Source organism: Symphalangus syndactylus, chromosome 13 (genome assembly GCF_028878055.3).
Source record: "Symphalangus syndactylus isolate Jambi chromosome 13, NHGRI_mSymSyn1-v2.1_pri, whole genome shotgun sequence".
NCBI lineage: Eukaryota > Metazoa > Chordata > Mammalia > Primates > Hylobatidae > Symphalangus > Symphalangus syndactylus.
The window spans coordinates 128,282,591-128,303,667 of NC_072435.2; the positions used below are offsets into that span (position 1 = coordinate 128,282,591).

A 21,077-nucleotide genomic window follows, 5' to 3' on the forward strand; every position below is an offset into this window, starting at 1 on the left:
GAGCCACAACACCCAAATCCACAGCCTGGCTGATGGGCCTGCCAGCGTTGGGAAGAGCCACTGATACGTTCGCATGAACTGGAACTGGACCCTGCAGAAACTTCCAAAAGCTGCCCTGCGGGTGACAGGCTGTCCGGGCCCCACATACCTCTGTCTGTCCGAGGGTGAGTAGCACAGGACAGCACTCTTCCATCTGTGCACGGCCGGGAACCAATGGGGGTCGACGTCTGCACATTCAAGAGCAGCTAAAACATCCTGATCGAGTTTTGATGGCTCCTCTCTGGAAAACACAATAAAAGAAGCAAAAACATCTTTGGTAAAAACAAAGACTTCTAAAATACCACTATTTTTTTTCTTATTTTGAGACAGAGTCTTGCTCTGTCGCCCAGGCTGGAATGCGGTGGCGCAATCTCGGCTCACTGCAACCTCCGCCTCCCGGGTTCAAGCAATTCTCTGCCTCAGCCTCCCGAGTAGCTGGGACTACAGGTGCATGCCACCATGCCTGGCTAATTTTTTGTATTTTTAGTAGAGATAGGATTTCACCATCTTGGTCAGGCTGGTCTTGAACTCCTGACCTTGTGATCCACCCACCTCGGCCTCCCAAAGTGCTGGAATTACAGGCATGAGCCACCGCACCTGGCCAAATAACACTACGTTTTAAACTCAAGAACCCAGCACACAAAACAACAGTGTGCAAGGATCGACCTGGCCCGAGCAGATGGAACCAGGGAACCAGCAGCAGCATGTCAGGGCATCAGCTGTCAGGGCATCAGCTGTCAGGGAGCCGAGGGCCACTCTGCAGAGGGAGGCATCTCCCAAGGCCAGGGAGGCAGGTGCAGACTTGCTGTCCTGTGATGAGAAGAGCAGGGACCAGGGAGGAGTCGCCTCTGGGTGCGCGCCTGCATTCTCTATGGTAGCAGGATCCACCCGCTGTTAAAATGCAGTTTTGCATCTCTGCGCCCTCAGAGGGTGCTCAGTACCAGAAGGTTAGGTACATTTATCCCGTTCGATTGAGATTGACCCCAAGATGGCTTTTCTTCCTAGAAGGATTTAGAAGAGATCATTCACACCAGTGGCAGGCACATCCCTAGCAAATAACAGCAAACACTAGGATCACCCACAGTCCAACCGGAGGCAGACCCAGAAAGAGCATCTAGAAGCTAGACTCAGAGACAGGAACTGAACGCACACGGCAAGTCCACACAAAAGCTTGTGTGGAGGCCGGGCGTGGTGGCTCACGCCTGTGATCCCAGCACTTTAGGAGGCCGGGGCGGGTGGATCACAAGGTCAGGAGTTCGACACCAGCCTGGCCAATAACACCAGCCTGGCCAATCCATGGCGAAACCCCATCTCTACTAAAAATACAAAAATCAACTAGGCGTGGTAGCAGGCGCATGTAATCCCAGCTACTCAGGAGGCTGAGGCAGGAGAATTGGTTGAATCTAGGAGGTGGAGGTTACAGTGAGCTGTGATCGCACCACTGCACTCCAGCCTGGGCGACAGAGCAAGACTCCATCTTAAAGAAAGAAAGGAAAGGAGAAGAGAGGAGAGGAGAGGAGAGTGGAGGGGATGGGGTGGGGGGATGGGGGAGGGGGGGTGAGGGGAGGGGAGGGGGAGGTGAGGGGAGGGGAGGGGGAGGTGAGCGGAGGGGGAGGCAAGGGGAGGGGGGCAGGGAAGGAGGAGTGGGAGAGGGGAAGAAGAGTGAGTGCAGAGGGCAACACATGCCTACCCAAAAAGGAAGAGCCGCCTGGCCGGTTCCCTGGTGACCTCGAGCTGATCCTCGTGCCTGGGGCTGCTGGGACTCAAGGACATTTTAGCGATCCTGGCTGACATTTCACTTTCCGTCCTCCTATGGCCATTCCCGAGTTGGTCTGCGGGAGAAGAAGGCGCTAACAAGTCTCTTTCTACTGCATTGATTCTTGAAGTCAGGATCTTATCTTTAGTTTTCGTATTTTCATCTGGTGTCTTAGAAACGCTACTTCCTACATTTTGCAAATTCAGTTTATCAAACTCAACAGTCAAATCGGAGACAGGTGGCAGTTGGGCTTCCTCCCCATGGGGGGCCTTTGGTCTCTTGCCCGCCAGGGTCCTGCTGTGACTCAGAGGATGGCAGAGCCCATTTCTGCTGCTGTCTGGACCGCCCGGCTCGGCAGCTTCTATGAGGTCTGCCTCCTGCTCCAAGGGGAAGGTGCTGCACCTCGTATGTCCAAAAGCACCGACTGTGGGCGGGCTGTTATTTCGAGCTGCATTTTGCCGATTTTTTATTTCTTCCAAGCTCATGTCATCTTCATCTAGAAACGCCCTCACGGAAATGGAATTGCTGCCTGTGAGGACAACAAGGGGCACTTCAGTGATGGGAACGACAGGAAGCCACAGAGCTCCTCTGCTCCGTCCGTGACCAACTGCTATGACCCCAGCAACAGCGACTCTTACATCTGAAACCTCCTCATCAGATTTCAAGATGGAAAACCACGCACACGACTCTGGAAAAGGGCAACAGGACCCTGCAGACGCAATCAGGCTGCTGGGGCCAGGCACAGAAGCTCATGCCTGCAATCCCAGCACTCTGGGAGGCCATGGCAGGGGGGTCACTGGACCCCAAGAGTTCAAGACTGCCTGGGCAACATAGCGAAACCCCGTTCTCTACAGAAAAATTAACTGCCACGGTGGCACGCGCCTGTAGTCTCAGCTATTTGGGAGGCTCAAGTGGGAGGATCGCTTGAGCCCAGGAGGTGGAGGCTGCAGGGGGCTGTGATCGCGCCACTGCTTTCCATCCTGTGCCACAGAGTGAGACCCTACTTCAGAGAAGGAGGAAAAAAAAGCTGCCAGGCTGACTTTTCTTTCAAAGGCAGGGACGTGAAAACGCCAAGGGCAGCCCAGGTGATGGGCGAGATGACTGCCCTGCACCCCCAGCCGCCCTCCAGCTCTCACTCCAACTCTGATCTGCTGCGAGCCCAGGGGCTCCGAGTGTCACAGTGCTCCCGAGGATCCCGGGAGACTGTCCACAACAACTCCATGAAGTAGCACTGCTGCACTTTGGCTGTGAAGATAACACAGAAGAGCTCCTGGGCGCAGCACTGTGTGACAGGCAACAGAAATATCCCATTTGGGGCCGGGCGCGGTGGCTCACGCTTGTAATCCCAGCACTTTGGGAGGCCGAGGCAGGCGGATCACGAGGTCAGGAGATCAAGACCATGGTGAAACCCCGTCTCTACTAAAAATACAAAAAAAAAAATTAGCCGGGCGTGGTGGCGGGTGCCTGTAGTCCCAGCTACTCGGAGAGGCTGAGGCAGGAGAATGGCGTGAACCCGGGAGGCGGAGCTTGCAGTGAGCCGAGATCGCGCCACTGCACTCCAGCCCGGGCGACAGAGCGAGACTCTGTCTCAAAAAAAAAAAAAAAAAAGAAATATCCCATTTGGTGTTCACGATGGTGGCCGCGGCCACGGGAGGATCCAGAACACTTGAGCTGTGGCTCCTGCTACTTAGGAAACGCATCAACTTTATTTCATATTTACTAATTAAAATGTACATAGTCACAAGACAACACTGTAAACGAGGCCACTTTACAGAAGTGAGTTCTGTGCCACCGTCAGCTACAACACGGCAAGGTCAGATTTCAATGATTCCCATAAAACGACAGCACTGACTTCGCTCTAGTTCTGTGGTTTAGAGTCACAGGCGACCATTTAAGATTCACTGCTTCTTAGTTTAATGTATGTCAATCATTTTCATTTTCTTTCTATCATTCCAGGGAGTTTGTTTTATAAATGAAGTGTCTTGTGGGTTAATGGTTCTATTTTGACCTTATACACACAAACTCACACAGACACACACACTCTCTCACACACACAGTTTAAATTGTGTATCTGCTTTAATTTGTATTTTAGCAGATTCAAATCTCTAGTTATTAGCAAATTTCTGTTTTTTTAAAAAAATAAATAGAGACGGAGTTTCACTATGTTGCTCAGGCTGCCTTCGAACTCCTGGGCTTCAGCAATCCACCCACGTTGGCCTCCCAAAGTGCTGGGATTACAGCATGAGCCGCCACACCCGGCCGCTGGGATTACAGGTGTGAGCACCCGTGCCCGGCCATCGTTGATGTTTTTATGAATCTCTTTTAGATTTTGTGTAGATTAACCTCTTCCATCATGATCTTTCCATTCAGTGCATCTGTGCTTTGGAAGCACTTTGCGTCCTGGTGTCTGATATACGCTGTGCAAAGCCTGGTGTCTGATATACACCGTGTGAGGCGCTTTGCGCCCTGGTGTCTGATATACACCAGTATTCTGATGTGTACTCTTTTGTCTTTTTCCTGAAAATATACCAAATCTAAAATATCACAGTCTCAGCCAATGGAGTTCAGCTATTATGAGTTTTGAGAAAATGGCACAGAATGAAACTATATTAGATTTTGGGTAATGCAAACACAAGCAGAAACAGCAATACTGCTCAAAGCGATGCCATTATTTTTCATGTATCCTCCCCGACACACAACCCATTTAACATTAACCTTCCCAGCACTCTGGGAGGCCGAGGCAGGTGGATCACGAGGTCAGGAGTTCGAGACCAGCCTGGCCAATACGGTGAAACCTTGTCTCTACTAAAAAAAAAAATACGAAAATTAGCTGGGTGTGGTGGCGGGCGCTTGTAGTCCCAGCTACTCAGGAGGCTGAGGCAGAAGAATCGCTTGAACCCAGGAGGTGGAGGTTGCAGTGAGCCAAGATTGCGCCACTGCACTCCAGCCTGGGTGACAAAGAGAGATTCCGTCTAAAAAAATATTAACCTAAGGGAAAGTACCAGACCTTTACGTTAAAAACACCAAGAGATGAGAAACAGATGTGCGCATCCTGTCAGACCCCGGCCACGGGGGGGCCCCTCCCAGCTGCCACGCCCACACCTGCAGGTGCTTACCAGACGTGGTGGCTTTATCTCGGCAGGAGGCTTCCCATTCTCCTGTTTCTTGTTGAGCCTTTTTGCCTATTTCCTGCTGTGTGAGATATTCTTCTAGTCTTTGCAGGCCTTCCTGGGAAGACAGATCAACAAAACAGCCCAGAAATTCCCAGTATTCAACCCAGGGATACCCCAGCTCATGAGCTAGCTCCCTGTAAGAAACAAAACACAATTAACCAGTTGTGAAACCAGAAAAAATACTCAGAACTACACAGAAAAAACCCACTAAAGCTTTAAGTACCAAAGCAATGTCTGCAATCATGGTTATAATTTTCCTTTATCCTTAACTTGCAGCTGAAATCATACGGTGCATTTTCTGAAACAGCACGCCTCCTCACAGGTAAGCAGGACCCGGCAGAGCTCTCAGGAGCCATGAACCAGCTGCAGGCAGGAAGGAGACCTCAGCCCGACAGACCCTCATGCCAGCAACCCAGGTCACACAGTTCAACTCCCACAGACGGACGTGTTAATGATCACGGAACAGCCCTGTGAACTTGCCCATGGTTCTAGTCATGGCCAGGCACACAAAAGCCTGGACGTCCTTTCTGAGTTCCAGTTGTACAACTGACACTGGGCACGTATTTTGAGAAAATATTCTAAACAATTCCACGAAGCTTTATTTGATTACAACATAATTTAGCTTTGTGGCTATGGCCTGTTTTTTCCCAAGGAATCCATACCATTATATGGTACCTTCTATAAAATATTAAGGTTCCTTAGAAACATGTCCCAGAATCAACAAGGAATTCCAATTAGAAAAGGAAAGGAAGGCGCTGCAGATGTCCCCCAGGTCTGGGACGGGACTGGCGTAAGCTAGAATTCCGCAACATCCACAAGGAATCAGACCTTCATGAAAAGGACCAAGACTCCCAGTAAAGGCTTCCTGGGAATTGGTACTTTGAAGCTGTGATTTGACCTTCTATCATTAATCAAAACGCGACCAACTGTGCACCCCATGCTGCTGCGGCTCAGCCTTTCAGTACCTTCCCACTCTCTCAAAGCCTCTTTCTGGGTCCGATTTCTTGACATGGTGAAGGAAGCCTGCTTTCTCTCGAGGTGGAGTTTTCCAGAGTTTGCGAAAATCTTCTGCCTATGAAGAAAAAAAAATGTATTGAGTCCTGCCAGGCACCGCGCCCCTCAGCTGGGGAAACTTAAGAGGCATTTGAGCCCTGCCAGGAACCGCGTCCCTCAGCTACCGAAACCTGAAGAGCCGTCAGCATCGCAGCAGCTGCCTGTCTCCTGACACCCTTCCTTCTCTCCCCTTCACTAGCAGAACCCTGGGCCACGTGCCCACCTGTGGCATAGCTGAGTGGCCGCATGGCTCCACTCTGACCCGGGGGAAGGGAGGCGGTCTCCTTTCTTGCAACCCCGTCTGGGCTGTGTGAGGTTCAGTACCAGGTGGGCCCAAGCATGAGGCCTCACCCTGAGGACAGTGGACGGCTCAGAGCGCCACCCCGACGCACATGTGACACTGCTCCCATTGCAGGGGAAGAAACCAATGTTGATCTTCCTTAGTCACTCTTCTTAGAGCTTTATACTTCATGGATCTGACCTAATCCTACCTGATACCACCTAATTTTGGAGCTATTTCCTTTTTTTTTTTTTTTTTTTTTGAGACGGAGTATCACTCTGTCACCCAGGCTGGAGTGCAGTGGGGCGATCTCCCCTCACTGCAAGCTCTGCCTCCTGGGTTCACACCATTCTCCTGCCTCAGCCTCCCGAGCAGCTGGGACTACAGGCACCCGCCCCCACGCCCGGCTAATTTTTTGTATTTTTAGTAGAGATGGGGTTTCACCGTGTTAGCCAGGATGGTCTTGATCTCCTGACGTCGTGATCCGCCCGCCTCGGCCTCCCAAAGTGCTGGGATTACAGGCGTGAGCCACCGCGCCCGGCCTAGAGCCATTTTCATCATAACTTATTTAGAAAGTTTTTAGCACAGGATTATGCGTACAGGTCAGTATGTGAAGTACTTCAATAGGAGAAAGAATTGTCAACTGTAAATAAAAAAACATGTACAACCTTTGACCCAGCAACACCACCATTAAGGATTTCTCTGAACATCGGGGATGAGTAGAACCTGGGGGCTGAGGCTTCCAGGAGAGGGACTTGTCTGAGAGGAAGCCAGCGGGGGCTGCAGCCGCAGGGAAACGTGGTCAGGAGGTGGACGTGAAGACGGAGCTTTCCTAGTCACAACGGGCAGCCTCGCTACACCAGCAAGGTGCCCTAGGATGGGCCATCAACACAGAAAGAACAGGGCGACACGCGCACAGGACGGGGCTGGCCCAGGGAATGTCTGCGTTGTTGAGACGTGTGGCTCCCGGCACATCGGCCCTGGTAACCCAAGAACACAGGTTTCTGTGGCAAACGCTCTCATCACCAACTCACAGGGGGATGGTTTGAGATGAGGACAATCACATGGTCCCTGAGACCACGCACAAGGCAATAGGCTGGAACACCCAGCACCACAGTATAGGGACAGCCAGGCACCACGTCCAGAAGCTTCTACAGCAGCTCACCTTGGCCGGACTCAGGGGCCCCGCGAAGGCTCTCAGGGTCAGCAGAGGGTCTCTGGGGCTGCCTCCGTAGCGGCTGACGTGAGAGGCCTCAGCTGTCTGGGCTGGGGACCACAGCTCCCCGATGACTGGAGAAGAAGTGTCTTCTGCTCTCAGGAGGGGCACGTAGTAGTGACCTGAGGGAGGAGACAGGCACTGGCTGCAGGCTTCCACCCCCTCTGCGGGTCAGGTCTGGGTGAGCGGCACGGGGATCACGCAAACCCTTGTCAAGGCCTCTGCAAATGGATCCAACGGACGGGGCAGAGGGTGGTTTGCACCAGAGCTCACTTCACTTAATGCAAATGGATACAATGGAAACAAAGTCACACAAGGTCTCAGAGCTCACTTCACTTAACCAGCCTCATTTTCCTCCACTGCTACAAGAAAAGAAAGAAAAGAAAAGGAAGCCCCAGGTAGTTAAAGGGCTGAGGGGTCGGACCTGAGTAAGATTAGCACACAGTAGGAGCTTAATACATTTTAAAAATAAGTTATATTTCATTCCAGCTGGGTGCGGTGGCTCACGCTTGTAATCCTACCACTTTGGGAGGCTGAGGTGAGCAGATCACTTGAGGTCAGGAGTTCAAGACCAGCCTGGCCAACATGATGAAACCCCATCTCTACTAAAAATACAAAAATTAGCCGCGTGTGGTGGCGGGTGCCTGTAATCCCAGCTACTCAGGAGGCCGAGGCATGAAAATCACCTGAACCCGGGAGGTGGAGGTTGCAGTGAGCCGAGATCACACCACTGCGCTCCAGCCTGGGTGACAGAGTGAGAATCTGTCTCAAAAAACAAAAAAAAGTTATATTTTACTCCTTCTCTCCTTTTTTCTCCTCTTAGTTTCAGACAGAGTCTCATTCTGTCACCCAGGCTGGAGTGCTGTGGTGCAATCATGGCTCACTGCAGCCTCGAACTCCCAGGCTCAAGTAATCCTCCCACCTCAGCCTCTTGAGTAGCTGGGACCACAGGCACGCACCACCACACCTGGCTATTTTTTACTTTTTGTAGAGATGGGGTCTTGCTCTGTTGCCCAGGCTGGTCTCGAACTGCTGGATGCAAGTGATCATCCCACCTCCACCTCCACCTCCACCTCCACCTCCACAAGTTCTGGGATTACAGGTGTGGGCCGCTGTGCCCGGCCTCCTCGCTTCTCAGTTCTGCTTCTGTTGTAGTTTATCACAGGCGTGGGCCACCGTGCCCAGCCCCCTTGCTTCTCAATTCTGCTTCTCGTAATTTATCACAGGTGTGGGCCGCTGTGCCTGGCCTCCTTGCTTCTCAATTCTGCTTCTCTTGTACTTTATCACAGGTGTGGGCCACTGTGTCTGGCCTCCTTGCTTCTCAATTCTGCTTCTCTTGTACTTTATCACAGGTGTGGGCCACTGTGCCCGGCCTCCTCGCTTCTCAATCCTGCTTCTGTTGTAGTTTATCACAGGTGTGGGCCGCTGTGCCTGGCCTCCTCGCTTCTCAATTCTGCTTCTCTTGTACTTTACAATTTGCATCACTGAATACGCATCTCTCTACAGATCTGGAATCACACGGCACTTGGATGTGAGTATGGAAAAAGCACAAGGAAGAGTAGTGTCTTCAGGTCCCACGGGACAGTGCAGTCAAGTCACACAGGATAGTGTCGTGAGGTTCTGTAGGTCGCACGGAAGCCACACACCACCTCGTCCTGCTTTCAAACGCAGCACCTGGAGACCCAGAGTCAAGAGGCTTCCTTTACAGTCACTCATGCTACTCTGGAATGCCTGGGAATTTCTTATGTTAAAGGCTTATCACAGTTTTTTTTTTTTTTTTTTGGAAACAGAGTCTCGCTCTGTCGCCCAGGCTGGAGTGCAGTGGTGCAATCTCAGCTCACCGCAAGCTCCACCTCCCGGGTTCACGCCATTCTCCTGCCTCAGCCTCCCGAGTAGCTGGGACTACTGGTGCCCGCCACCACACCCGGCTAATTTTTTGTATTTTTAGTAGAGATGAGGTTTCACCGTGTTAGCCAGGATGGTCTCGATCTCCTGACCTCGTGATCCGCCTGCCTCGGCCTCCTAAAGTGCTGGGATTACAGGCGTGAGCCACGGTGCCCAGCTGCTTATCGTAGTTTTTATGCTTTTAATTTTTTTCTAATTATAAAAGTGCTGTATGCCCATCAACGGTCAACTGGATAAAGAAAATGTGGTACATCTATACCACGGGATATTAAGAATAAGATCGAGTCCTCTGCAGTAACGTGGCTGGAGCTGGAGGCCATGACCCTAAGGAAATTGACACAGGCAAGAAAACCAAACACGGCTCTCACTTATGAGTGGGAGCCAAACGCTGAGCAACATGTACACAAAGAAGGAACAAGAAGTCAGCAGGGCCTGCTTGAGGGTGGACAGAGTGAGGAGGAGGGAGAGGATCGAAAAACTACCTTCTGGGTACTACACTGATCAGGTAAAATAATCCGCACCCCAAACCCCGGTGACATGCAAGTTACCTATATAACAAACCTGCACACTTACCCCGGAACCTAAAATGAAAGTTAAAAAAAAGTACGACAATTTCCATTCAAGAGTACCGAAGGTACTGAAGGATTTCCATTCAAGAGTACTAATTTTCCATACTGAAAATTAGGGCAATTCAAATACTCTATCTTACATATTACTATCTTATATTTGGATGCATCATATGTACTTTGGCATTTTACAGGTTAATTGGCAGTTTTTTCCCTCTTTTAGTGGCATATGAAAAGAAGACATACAGTATATACAGTATATGGTGCATGGTAGATATATGGTATAATTTACCTATAATTTACTCATAAAATACTAATGTTTACTTTTTTGGCATATTGATTTGAGTCCCTTTTAACAATTTCTATCTACAGATGGGACTCACGGTCTCTGGATGGTTTTGTGCCTGGCTTTCTGATCCTATTTGTCTCTCATAACACTTTAGAGTCCCTCCTCATCTTCATACAAGCGTGGGTCTCTCTCTGAGTGACGGGAAAGGTGGGATGCAGGACGCAGCCGGCCCTGTAGCAGGCTCTGTGGCATGTGAAGCTACAGCGTGACCGACGCCCCAGTGTGACCATAGATGCTGACCATGCCTGGGCTTCGCGTGAGCCTCAGAAAGACCAGGAAGGAGGTGTAGGAGCTCTGGAGGTGCCGTGTAGCTCAGCCCACAGGAACATGGATCTCACAGTGCTGCCTTCTCCTCAGCAAACAGCTGCTGGGGCAGATCTTAGAGGCGACAGTGTTTTACTGTCCCACATACGCAAGGATCTCTCAGACAGAATTGCTTCCTAAATACCATCACGAAGCAATGCTTAATGTCAGTGTTGCAAAGCATTTCTGACAGTGTGCTTTGAAAATCCGGAGCAGACTCTCGGCTCTTCAGGGATGTTCTGGCAACACAGCCGTGTGTTCCCAGGGCCTCTGAAGGTTCCGGCTGGGCCTCTGCAGTGAGGCCTCAACAGCCCTGAGGAGGAACTCTCGCCGCTAACAGCATGCAGGATTCATTTCCCGTGCACAGCTACACACACTGAAGAAGTGTAATTAACAAATTATACTTAGGACAGGAACAGATCAGGGGACAAGCAGAGGCTCTTCATACCTTAGATCAGGGTTGGTAAACTTCTATAAAAGGTCAGACAGTAAATAATTAGGCTCAGTAGGCCACAAGTCACTGTGTGCTGGGAAAGAACCCGGACAGTGTGCAAATGGTGCTGACAGCTTTATGCCAATAAAATTTTATTTTTAAAAGCAGTCATTTGCGGACCCTGCTTTAAATAGAGACAGAGTTTTGGATAGGAATGGAATCTGAGAGAGAGAAAAGCAGGCAGGAGGGTGAAAGGACCTCAGAGTCTGCTTCAATCTCACCAGCCAGCAGAAGCTCCAGACTTCAAGCTAAGATGGCAAAGAAGAGGCGCCTCTAGAAGTGTCATCTTCCAAAATTCACTGAAAACAGAGGAAGACGGCAGGGAAAAGCCATCCCTGAAACCAGCCATTTTCACATGCCTGGCACCTACAAACCGCGAGGCACAGGGGCCAACAACTAGAAGCTGCTGACTAGAGGAGGGCAGTCCAGAAAGCAAAGGCCTCTCTCCCAGAGGCGAGTGGGGAGGGAACGTCTGAGGCGAGTGGGGAGGGAACGTCTGAGGCCAGTGGGGAGGGAACGTCTGAGGCCAGTGGGGAGGGAGTGTCCTGGAGCCAAGGCAGGGGCCTGGGCCTGCACCAGGAGTACAGGAGGAGGAAGGAGGCAGCTTCAGAATCGGAGTGACAGGGAGAGACGCCCACCCCAACATAGGCAAAGAGATACACAAAAGCCAGGCTAGCCACCCAACCAAGGAGCTCTGGGCCCTGCCTCTCCCTGAGCTGTTCTTTGCCAACTGCAGGCTCCATCTGAAGAGAAGCCATCACAATGAAGCTACTGTGAGACAGACCTATGGATCCAGGGATGAGGCTACCGGCAACAGGCAGCGACGCACAACCTCAAAAAAGTTCTCTCACAGAAAGCTCAAGGAACAGATACAAGACTTCAGAGAAGGGATAACAGGAAAAGAGGTGGCACGTGGGCTAGGAGAGCTCAGAAGAAAGGATGATCCCGAGGAGAGGCTTCCGAGGGGAGCCGGCACACGCCCGGGGAGCTCAGGAAAGCAAAGATCTGCTGTGTCCCCCAACACTCCAGGGCCCTTCCCAGCGTGGACCCCACGATCCAGGCACTGACTCCCCATCTTACCCTTTAAATACTCTCTGATCCGCTCCTTCAGTTCCACAGATTTATTTTTGCTTCTTTCACAAATTACCTATTGGAAAAAAAAGTGCGTCTAAATCTTATTTGATCATAACATTTCTTTATCATTACAATGATTTTAGAAAAATAGTTTTAAACTCAGTAAAGTAGAATCTTAATGCTAAAGATTTAATAAAGCTCACACTCAAAAAATGTGTGGAGTGAGGTCTTTCTAAAAGTCTAAGGGGACAGCTAGGAGAACACACTCTGGGATTATGGGTAAATTTACTTTTTCTTTGCGCTACTCGACATTTTCTAACTGTCTGCAAGGAGAGGAAAACGTACCAGCGCATCGAGTAAAAACAGAAGCATGTGAACATGTTTCTAACCTTCCTGGTTGTTTGAGTTCCACCTACAGGAAGCCTGGTCGTACACAAACTTTTTGTTGTGAGGCTGGGTCAAGGTGGAGCTCCTAAGTAACACGGAACATCAAAGTTCTGTTTTTGTCGCTACAGAAATCAACTTTCTCAGCCCTTGAAGAATTGCAGCAATACGCACTTTTGCTACAAACTATAGAAAAACCAACAACCTTCAAATAAAAGGAAAGAAAGGAACCAGCCTATGAGAGAAACTAACTAAAATTATGAATGCAACTACATTTTTAAGTCTGTACCTGACTGTGAGCTTTAAAAAGTCAAATGCTTTTTAGAATGCCAGGAGTTTTAAGTTGGTTACCAAATGCCATTCTTATGCTGAAGTACAGATACACACACACACACACACACACACACAATTGAATCACATATATACAAAATAATGGCAATTTCTCAGTTGTAGAATTTTCTAGTGAATTTTATTCTTTTTGATCAAGCAGTATTTTAAGTTTTCTATGGCAAGTGGATGTATTGCTTATGTAGTAACAGCAATTACAGAGGGGTGTGGGAGAGACCACTGCCACCAGAAGATCCTTACAGCTTTTATTTCTAAAGGGCTGCTAGACCGGGGACAGCTCACAGCTGCAATACATAGAAAAATCAAACTCGTCTTTCAGTTCTCAGAAGGTCCAGATACTTCTTGCACTTTGCGGGCACAAAACATACTTCTGCCCTCTGCAAGGTGCACTTTACTCAACTGCTCATGACGAGGCCTGACTGACAAGGCTTGTCTGGGTCAGATGAGTATGTATGTGTGAGAAGCTTAGCACAGCGCCTGGTGCACACTGAGCTGAATACAATTTAGCTGCTTTCAGCATCGTCATCCTTACCACCATCGTCACCGTCATCACCACCATTGCCAACACCACCACATCATCGCTATCTTCATCTTCACCACCATCATCCTCACATCATCACCATCACTATCTTCATCACCATCCTCACCACCATCATCCTCATCAGCATCACCACAACCATCATCACTACCACCATCACCCTCACCATCACCACCATAATCTCACCATCACCATTACAACCATCCTCCCTACCACCACCACCATTATTTCACTCACCATCACAATCCTCACCACTACCACCACCACCATCTTCATCCTCACCACCATCATTACATCATCATCTTCATCACCATCCTCACCATCATCCTCATCATCACAACCATCATCGCTACCACCATCATCCTCACTACCACCACCGTCACCACCATCAACCACCATCACCATAATCACCATCACCATCATCACCACCACCATCATTCTCACTACCACCGTCATCACCATCATAATCACCATCACCACCACCATCATCACAATCATCACCATCACCACCATCATCCTCACTACCACCACCATCACCATCATCACCATCATCACCATCACCACCATCACCATCATAATCACCATCACCACCACCATCACTACCATCATCCTCACTGTCACCATTACCACAATCCTCATCACTACCACCACCACCACCATCACTATCACCATCACCATCACAACCATCATTCTCACTACCACCAGCATCACCGTCGTCATCACCACCACCACCACCATCATTCTACCACCGTCATCACCATTATAATTACCACCATCACCACCATCACTATCACCATCACCACCACCATCATTCTCACTACCACCATCATCACCACCACCACCACCAGCACCATCACCACCATAATCATCACCACCATAATCATCATCCTCACTACAACCATCACCACCACCATTCTCACTACCACCATCATCACCACCACCACCATTACCACCTCCGTTCTCTCTGACTCTGGTCAACTGATGTGTTCAGAGAGGGAACTTGATAAAAGACTGTGAGCTGTTCAAAGCAACTGACTGCCAGTTTTAGGAAAATAAAATCAGCAAAGTGGGTCAGTTCCTTCCCTCCTGGTTCTACAGATGCATCTTCTTCACAAAGTGCATCTTACTCAACAGCCAGGTTCTAACATGTGCCCATAAAGCAAACACAACTCATACAGAGCTCCTTGTGGCTTCCCTGTGCCTGTGATCACAGACTGTAAATTCATATATTTCCATCTCTAACTCTAGATAGCAACTGCACTGTAATAAGTACTTACATCTTCAGGTGTTTTATCATATTTATTCCTTGGGTTTTTTACAATCAAATGGTGTGACGAAAGCACGTTGACTACATCTGCATTTCCAAACTTACAAGCAAAATGCAACGGTGTGTCATAGCCCTGAAAAAAGATGCAGAGGAAGCACAATTATTCACACTTGTCTCATAAGGTTGCTCTAAGGTGAAAATAGATATTTATACATTCATTCATTCATTTTGAGATGGATTCTCACTTTGTTGCCCAGGCTGGAGTGCAGTGGCGTGATCTCGGCTCACTGCAACCTCTGCCTCCCGGGTTTAACTGATTCTCCTGCCTCAGGCTCCCCAGTAGCTGGGACTACAGGCACCCGCCACCACACCCAGCTAATTTTTTAAAAAAAATTTTTAGTAGAGATGGGGTTTCACCATACTGGTGAGACTGGTCTCGAACTCCTGACCTCAGGTGATCCACCTGCCTGGGCCTCCCAAAGTGCTGGGATTACAGGTGTGAGTCACTGAGCCCGGCTTATTTTTTTTTTTTTTAAAAAGACTCACAAACAAAAAGTCCATAAAAGACACTGCTTTTATAATGGAAAAATAATTGGCATTCTAGCACATACCTACTTCATGCCAAGGCTTGAGCTTAGCACACTGACCTGGGTGCCCAGGCTCTGGAGGAGCTTAAATTCTCCATAAACAGTGAACAGTAGCTTTAACCATTCAGGGCCCAGTACAATGTCATGTAAAACATGCCCAGAAAGTGAAATACACAGATGAGGACCACAACCAGAATAAAGCAAAGCCCACGAATTTGGCCTGTACTCAAGTCTCTGTAGCATGTGACACCACAGTAAACGAAATTCTTTTCACTGCTGATGATGCTGCATCATGTCCTGACTGGGAACCCAGGTCTCCATCCGCGACGCTGTGTCACGCTCCGGCTGCGAACCCAGGTCTCCATCCGTGACGCTGCATCACGCCCCAGCTGGGAACCCAGGTCTCCGTCCGCGATGCTGCGTCATGCCCTCCTTCCCCGGATGGTGTCGCAGGTCTCCACACCATCTGCCTGGAGCTCCCACAGCTGCACCTCTGATCCTTCCTTATGCTCTGGGCCGTCTCAGTGTCACCTTCAACTGTGGCCTACAGACCAGCGGGCCTCATGGTCACCAGTGCCCCTGAGCCCAAGACCTGAAGGGCCAACTCCCTCCCAGGCACCTCACTTGGACATCCCACAGACAGCTCCACTGCACCGTGTAGAAAACAGAATTCATTTACACCTAGCAGAGCCAGAAACACCTTCTCTCGTCACCTCTGATTACCAAGATTCTGGCTGTGAAGTGTCCGGTGGCATCGTATGCCATGGCGGCCACCCCTAAGCTTCTGCACAGGGAACAAAAACTCATCATGGACCCTGCGGCCTGCACTGACACCCCCGCCTCCACTCCTTGGCAACACAGCCTAGGTCACCCGCAAATGTCCTCCTACGGCTCCCTCCCGCCATCATCCACTAGAGGTATCCCTTACAACTTTCTCACATGACCCTAAAAAGATCTGGATGTTTGCATATACCACCACGCTACCTGCACCCCATCCTTCTGTCCAGGGGCTGGCAAGCTTTCTTGGACAAGGACCAGATAGTAAGCACTACAGACTTTTTTTTTTTTTTTTTGAGACAGAGTCTCGCTCTGTCGCCCAGGCTGGAGGGCAGTGGCACGATCTCGGCTCACTGCAAGCTCCGCCTCCTGGGTTCACGCCATTCTCCTGCCTCAGCCTCCCGAGTAGCTGGGACTACAGGCGCCCGCCACCATGCCCGGCTAATTTTTTGTATTTTTAGTAGAGACGGGGTTTCACCGTGTTAGCCAGGATGGTCTGGATCTCCTGACCTCGTGATCTGCCCACCTCGGCTTCCCAAAGTGCTGGGATTACAGGCGTGAGCCACCGCGCCCAGCCAGTAAGCACTATAGACTTTTGAGGCCATCCCGTCTCTGCCACAGCTACCCAACTCCACCCTTGTAGCAGGAAAGCAGCCACAGACAAATACATAAATGAGTATGGCTGTACTCCAGTAAAGCCTTATTTACACACACAGGTGGCGGCTGAGCTGGCTCTTGGGCTGCAGTCTCCTGGCCCCTGGCTCCTACAGTGCAATCACTGCTCTGTTCTCCAACCCTCAGGCCCTTCTTTTTTTTTTTTTTTTTTTTTGAGACAAAGTCTTACTTTGTCGCCCAGGCTGGAGTGCAGAGGCGCAATCTCGGCTCACTGCAACCTTTACCTCCTGGGTTCAAGTGATTCTCCTGCCTCAGCCTCCCAAGTAGCTGGGATTACAGGTGTGGCTAATTTTAGTATTTTTAACAGAGACAGGGTTTCGCCATGTTGGCCAGGCTGGTCTCAAACTCCTGACCTCAAGTGATCCACCCGCCTCGGCCTCCCAAAGTGCTGCGATTACAGACGTGAGCCACAGCATCTGGCCCTCAGGCCTTTCTCGGTCCATGTTCTCCACCTTACACAACTGAGGTTCCAGGTGCTTTGCTTCAGAAACATGACCACCCGCCCCTTCCCAGGCCCTCTGCTGTGCACCTGTGCAGACGTCTACACAAAAGGACCCGCAACAAAACGGCTTCCTTCTGGCCCACCCTTCTCCCTCCTACACAACGGCCCTTTCCAACCTGTTCTGTAGTCGGCAAACCTCACCACCCCGATTTCTGCCTGTTCTTGCCAGGTAAATTCCTGCAGTTCTGGCCGACCTTCTCCCCAGCCCTGCTTCTCACCCACAACATTATCTTGTGATGTGATCTCTCCAAAAACACTAGTACTTTCTAAATAGTTATTTTTGGCCCACACTTTAACGATTCCTACTTTCAATGGTTATAATAAACAAATGTAACCTGAAATATCTAATTTCAGTAATTTACTAAGTTTTCTTTCTGGACACACACATGCACATTTTCTGTGAATATTGCATGAAAATAAGAACATGTATTTCCTGCAGGGCACGGAGTGCTGTATTATCTCTACAAACCCTCACTTGCTGACTGTCCTAGTCAAATCTCAATTCCTTACTTAGCCAGTTTGTTCACACTTAGTATAACTGATGCACTTTGATTTTATTCCCTCTTTCCTATTTTATGTATATGATTGCTTTTTTGGTAACCATTGTTTTCACTTTCACTCCCTTCTATAGTTTTGCTGGCTTGACAAAATTTTAACACTCCCCCTTTTCTCTCTTGTTGATTTATTTATTTATTTATTTATTTTTTTTTTTTTTGAGACGGAGTCTCGCTCTTTCACCCAGGCTGGAGTGCAGTGGCGCGATCTCGGCTCACTGCAAGCTCCGCCTCCCGGGTTCACGCCATTCTCCTGCCTCAGCCTCTCCGAGTAGCTGGGACTACAGGCGTCCGCCACCACGCCCGGCTAATTTTTTTTGTATTTTTAGTAGAGATGGGGTTTCACCTTGGTCTCGATCTCCTGACCTCGTGATCCGCCCGCCTCCGCCTCCCAAAGTGCTGGGATTACAAGCGTGAGCCACCGCGCCCGGCTCTCTTGTTGATTTAAAAATTATTCTTGCTTTTCAATTTTGCAGCTCAGCTGGGCATGGCGGCTTACGCCTGTAATCCCAACACTTTGTGAGGCCAAGGCGGACGGATCACTTGAGGTTAGGAGCTCACGACCAGCCAGGCAAATATGGTGAAACCCTGTCTCTACTAAAAGTACAAAAATTAGCCGGGTGTGGTATTGCGTGCCAGTAGTCCCAGCTACTCAGGAGGCTGAGTCAGGAGAATCGCTTGAGCCCAGGAGGCAGAGGTTGCAGTGAGCCAAGATCACGCCATTGCACTCCAGCCTGGGGCACAGAGCAAGACTCCATCTCAAAAAAAAAAAAAAAAAAAAAAAAAATGGCAGCTCAATATATCATATTCATTGTGTTATCCAATTAACAAAATTATGCCTCCCCACAATATGCTTCTTCGACACTCTCCTCTACCCACCACAACACAACATTTCAAACTCCTGGGTTTTGCTAAGAGTTTATAATTCTTGGCTCTAAGCTATCACTGGGTTTTCCCTTACATAAATACATCAATTCTTCAAGAATTCCTACTTATGCATTATTCAGCCACTGAGAACCATGCCTCTTAGTGGTGGGGACAGGGTCTTGCTCTGTCATCCAGGCTGCAGTGTAGTGGTACCATCTCAGCTCACTGCAGCCTCTGCCTCCCGGACTCAGGTGATCCTCCCACCTCAGCCTCCTGAGTAGCTGGGACTACAAGCATGTGCCACCACACCTGGCTAATTTGTTTTTTGAAATTTTTTGTAGAGACAGGGTTTTGCCATGTTGCCCAGGCTGGTCTCGAACTCCTGGGCTCAAGCGATCTGCCCATCTCGGCCTCCCTAAGCGCTGGGATTTCAGGCGTGAGCCATTGTGCCCAGCTACATTTTCAACCACACCGGAAATATTTCTAAGGTAAAGTGAAAAATATATATAAAAGATATCCAATAGAATACTAGAATAAAAAGCACCAAAACTTTTTTTACTTTCTTTTCCATGTTTTTTTGCATTTGTCCATCCTCCTCTCTTCACAAAGCACAAAAGGGAAGCCTCCTGGAGTTCCCCTGCCCGTCCACAGCTTCCGGCCTACGGCAGCCACAGAGGCCTCACACCCTACCCTGCCCTGTGGGGCCGACTCCTGCTGGGATGTCCTGCTGGGATGTCTCTAAGCTCAGGGAATGTGCTTCTCTTCATTTTCCACATGCCATGTAGAACCATAAGAAACACCGTCCTGGGAACACAATTTTTTTTTTTTTTTGAGACAGAGTCTCGCTCTGGCGCAATCTCTGCTCACTGCAAGCTCCGCCTCCCGGGTTCACGTGAGCCTCCTGCCTCAGCCTCCTGAGTAGCTGGGACTACAGGTGCCCGCCACCACACCTGGCTAATTTTTTATATTTTTAGTAGAGATAGTGTTTCACCATGTTAGCCAAGATCGTCTCAATCTCCTGACCTCGTGATCCGACCGCTCGGCCTCCCAAGGTGCTGGGATTACAGGCATGAGCCACCGCGCCCAGCCACAAATCTTTCTTTTTTCTTTTTTTTGTTTTTTGAGACAGAGTCTCGCTCTTTCGCCCAGGCCGGACTGCAGCGGTGCTATCTCGGCTCACTGCAAGCTCCGCCTCCTGGGTTCACGCCATTCTCCTGCCTCAGCCTCCCGAGTAGCTGGGACTACAGGCGCCCGCCACCATGCCCGGCTAATTTTTTGTATTTTTAGTAGAGATGGGGTTTCACCGTGTTAGCCAGGATTGTCTCGATCTCCTGACCTTGTGATCCACCCGCCCCAGCCTCCCAAAGTGCTGGGATTACAGGCGTGAGCCACCGCACCTGGCCTCACAAATCTTTCTTAAACTACAATACTGGCTACCATTTCTATTAAAACAGCCAGCGGAGGCGGCTCCCAGGCAGCGTGCGTGCAGTAAGCAACCCTGCTGCTGCCTGCCCAGCTCCCACAGCGCCGGCACCACGGCCCATCACTCGGCTCCCACAGTGCCTTCACTGAGGCCCAGCACTGCCTGCACACAGACGCCGCCAGCCAAGATGTCAACCCGAATTCTCCTCACAATGGCCTGCTGTCCAACTCCATGACCAATGTCCCTGTTGACACAGGTGGGGCTACCCAGGCTACTGCTGTTGAGGGTCTGACAGAGGCTGAGGAGGAAGAGCTCAGGGCCCAGCTACCAAGACGGATGAGGAAACTGTCACTCTACACCAGTGCTGACAGCCAAGGAGGGGGACTGTGGAGAGCTCGAGGGGAGGCTGGGCCTCTCTGCCTTGGAGGCTGAAACAGAACCCCCTCTAACGCCTATGTGAAGACCTCTGAGAAACGTGGAAGTGGAATGAGAAAGTGACCCACCCGGATTTCTGCAAGACTCAGGAAATGCTCCCACAGCAAGACAGAAGACCTCAACCAAGACACAGACCTCAGCAGCCCTGTCCATGGTGGGCTCTGCCATCAGCAGGAAGCTCGGAGACGTAAGGAACTCTGCAACTTTCAAGTCGTTTGAAGACCAAGTTGGGCCCATGAAGTCTAAGGTCGTGGGTGACAGAGAACAGCAAGGACAATCTCCCTTCCTCAGCAGGGAGGGGCGACAAGCCCGTCAGATCCCGCAACTCTCTAAGCCTGTGGTCGCTTACGCTCAGCTGCAGAGCACACGCAACACACCCTCAGCATCACAGCCGGAACTCTGCACAACGAAGCGGCCAGCCAGGACGCACACGCAGAGCCGGCTTTGAGAACAGTCCTGCCCATCCACAAGGAGACGTGGCTGCTGCATCCACATGAATTTCAACAGTTGTGT

At 50.0% G+C, this 21,077-nt stretch overlaps 1 protein-coding gene and 1 pseudogene across 2 annotated transcripts in view; one reads left to right on the forward strand and one right to left on the reverse strand.

Moving 5' to 3' along the window:
• Positions 1-21,077, reverse strand: part of ANKLE2 (ankyrin repeat and LEM domain containing 2) — a 39,831-nt gene that overhangs the window by 2,136 nt on the left and 16,618 nt on the right. For both annotated transcript variants that reach the window (XM_055238099.2, XM_055238100.2), the window contains exons 6-12: positions 14,755-14,877; positions 12,214-12,280; positions 7,467-7,639; positions 5,934-6,040; positions 4,912-5,102; positions 1,730-2,324; positions 149-280 (exon numbers count right to left, since the gene is read on the reverse strand). In XM_055238099.2, the coding sequence (XP_055094074.1) occupies positions 149-280; positions 1,730-2,324; positions 4,912-5,102; positions 5,934-6,040; positions 7,467-7,639; positions 12,214-12,280; positions 14,755-14,877 (1,388 nt within the window). The remainder of the gene's footprint in view (positions 1-148; positions 281-1,729; positions 2,325-4,911; positions 5,103-5,933; positions 6,041-7,466; positions 7,640-12,213; positions 12,281-14,754; positions 14,878-21,077) is intronic.
• Positions 15,614-21,062, forward strand: LOC129459334 (uncharacterized; annotated as a pseudogene).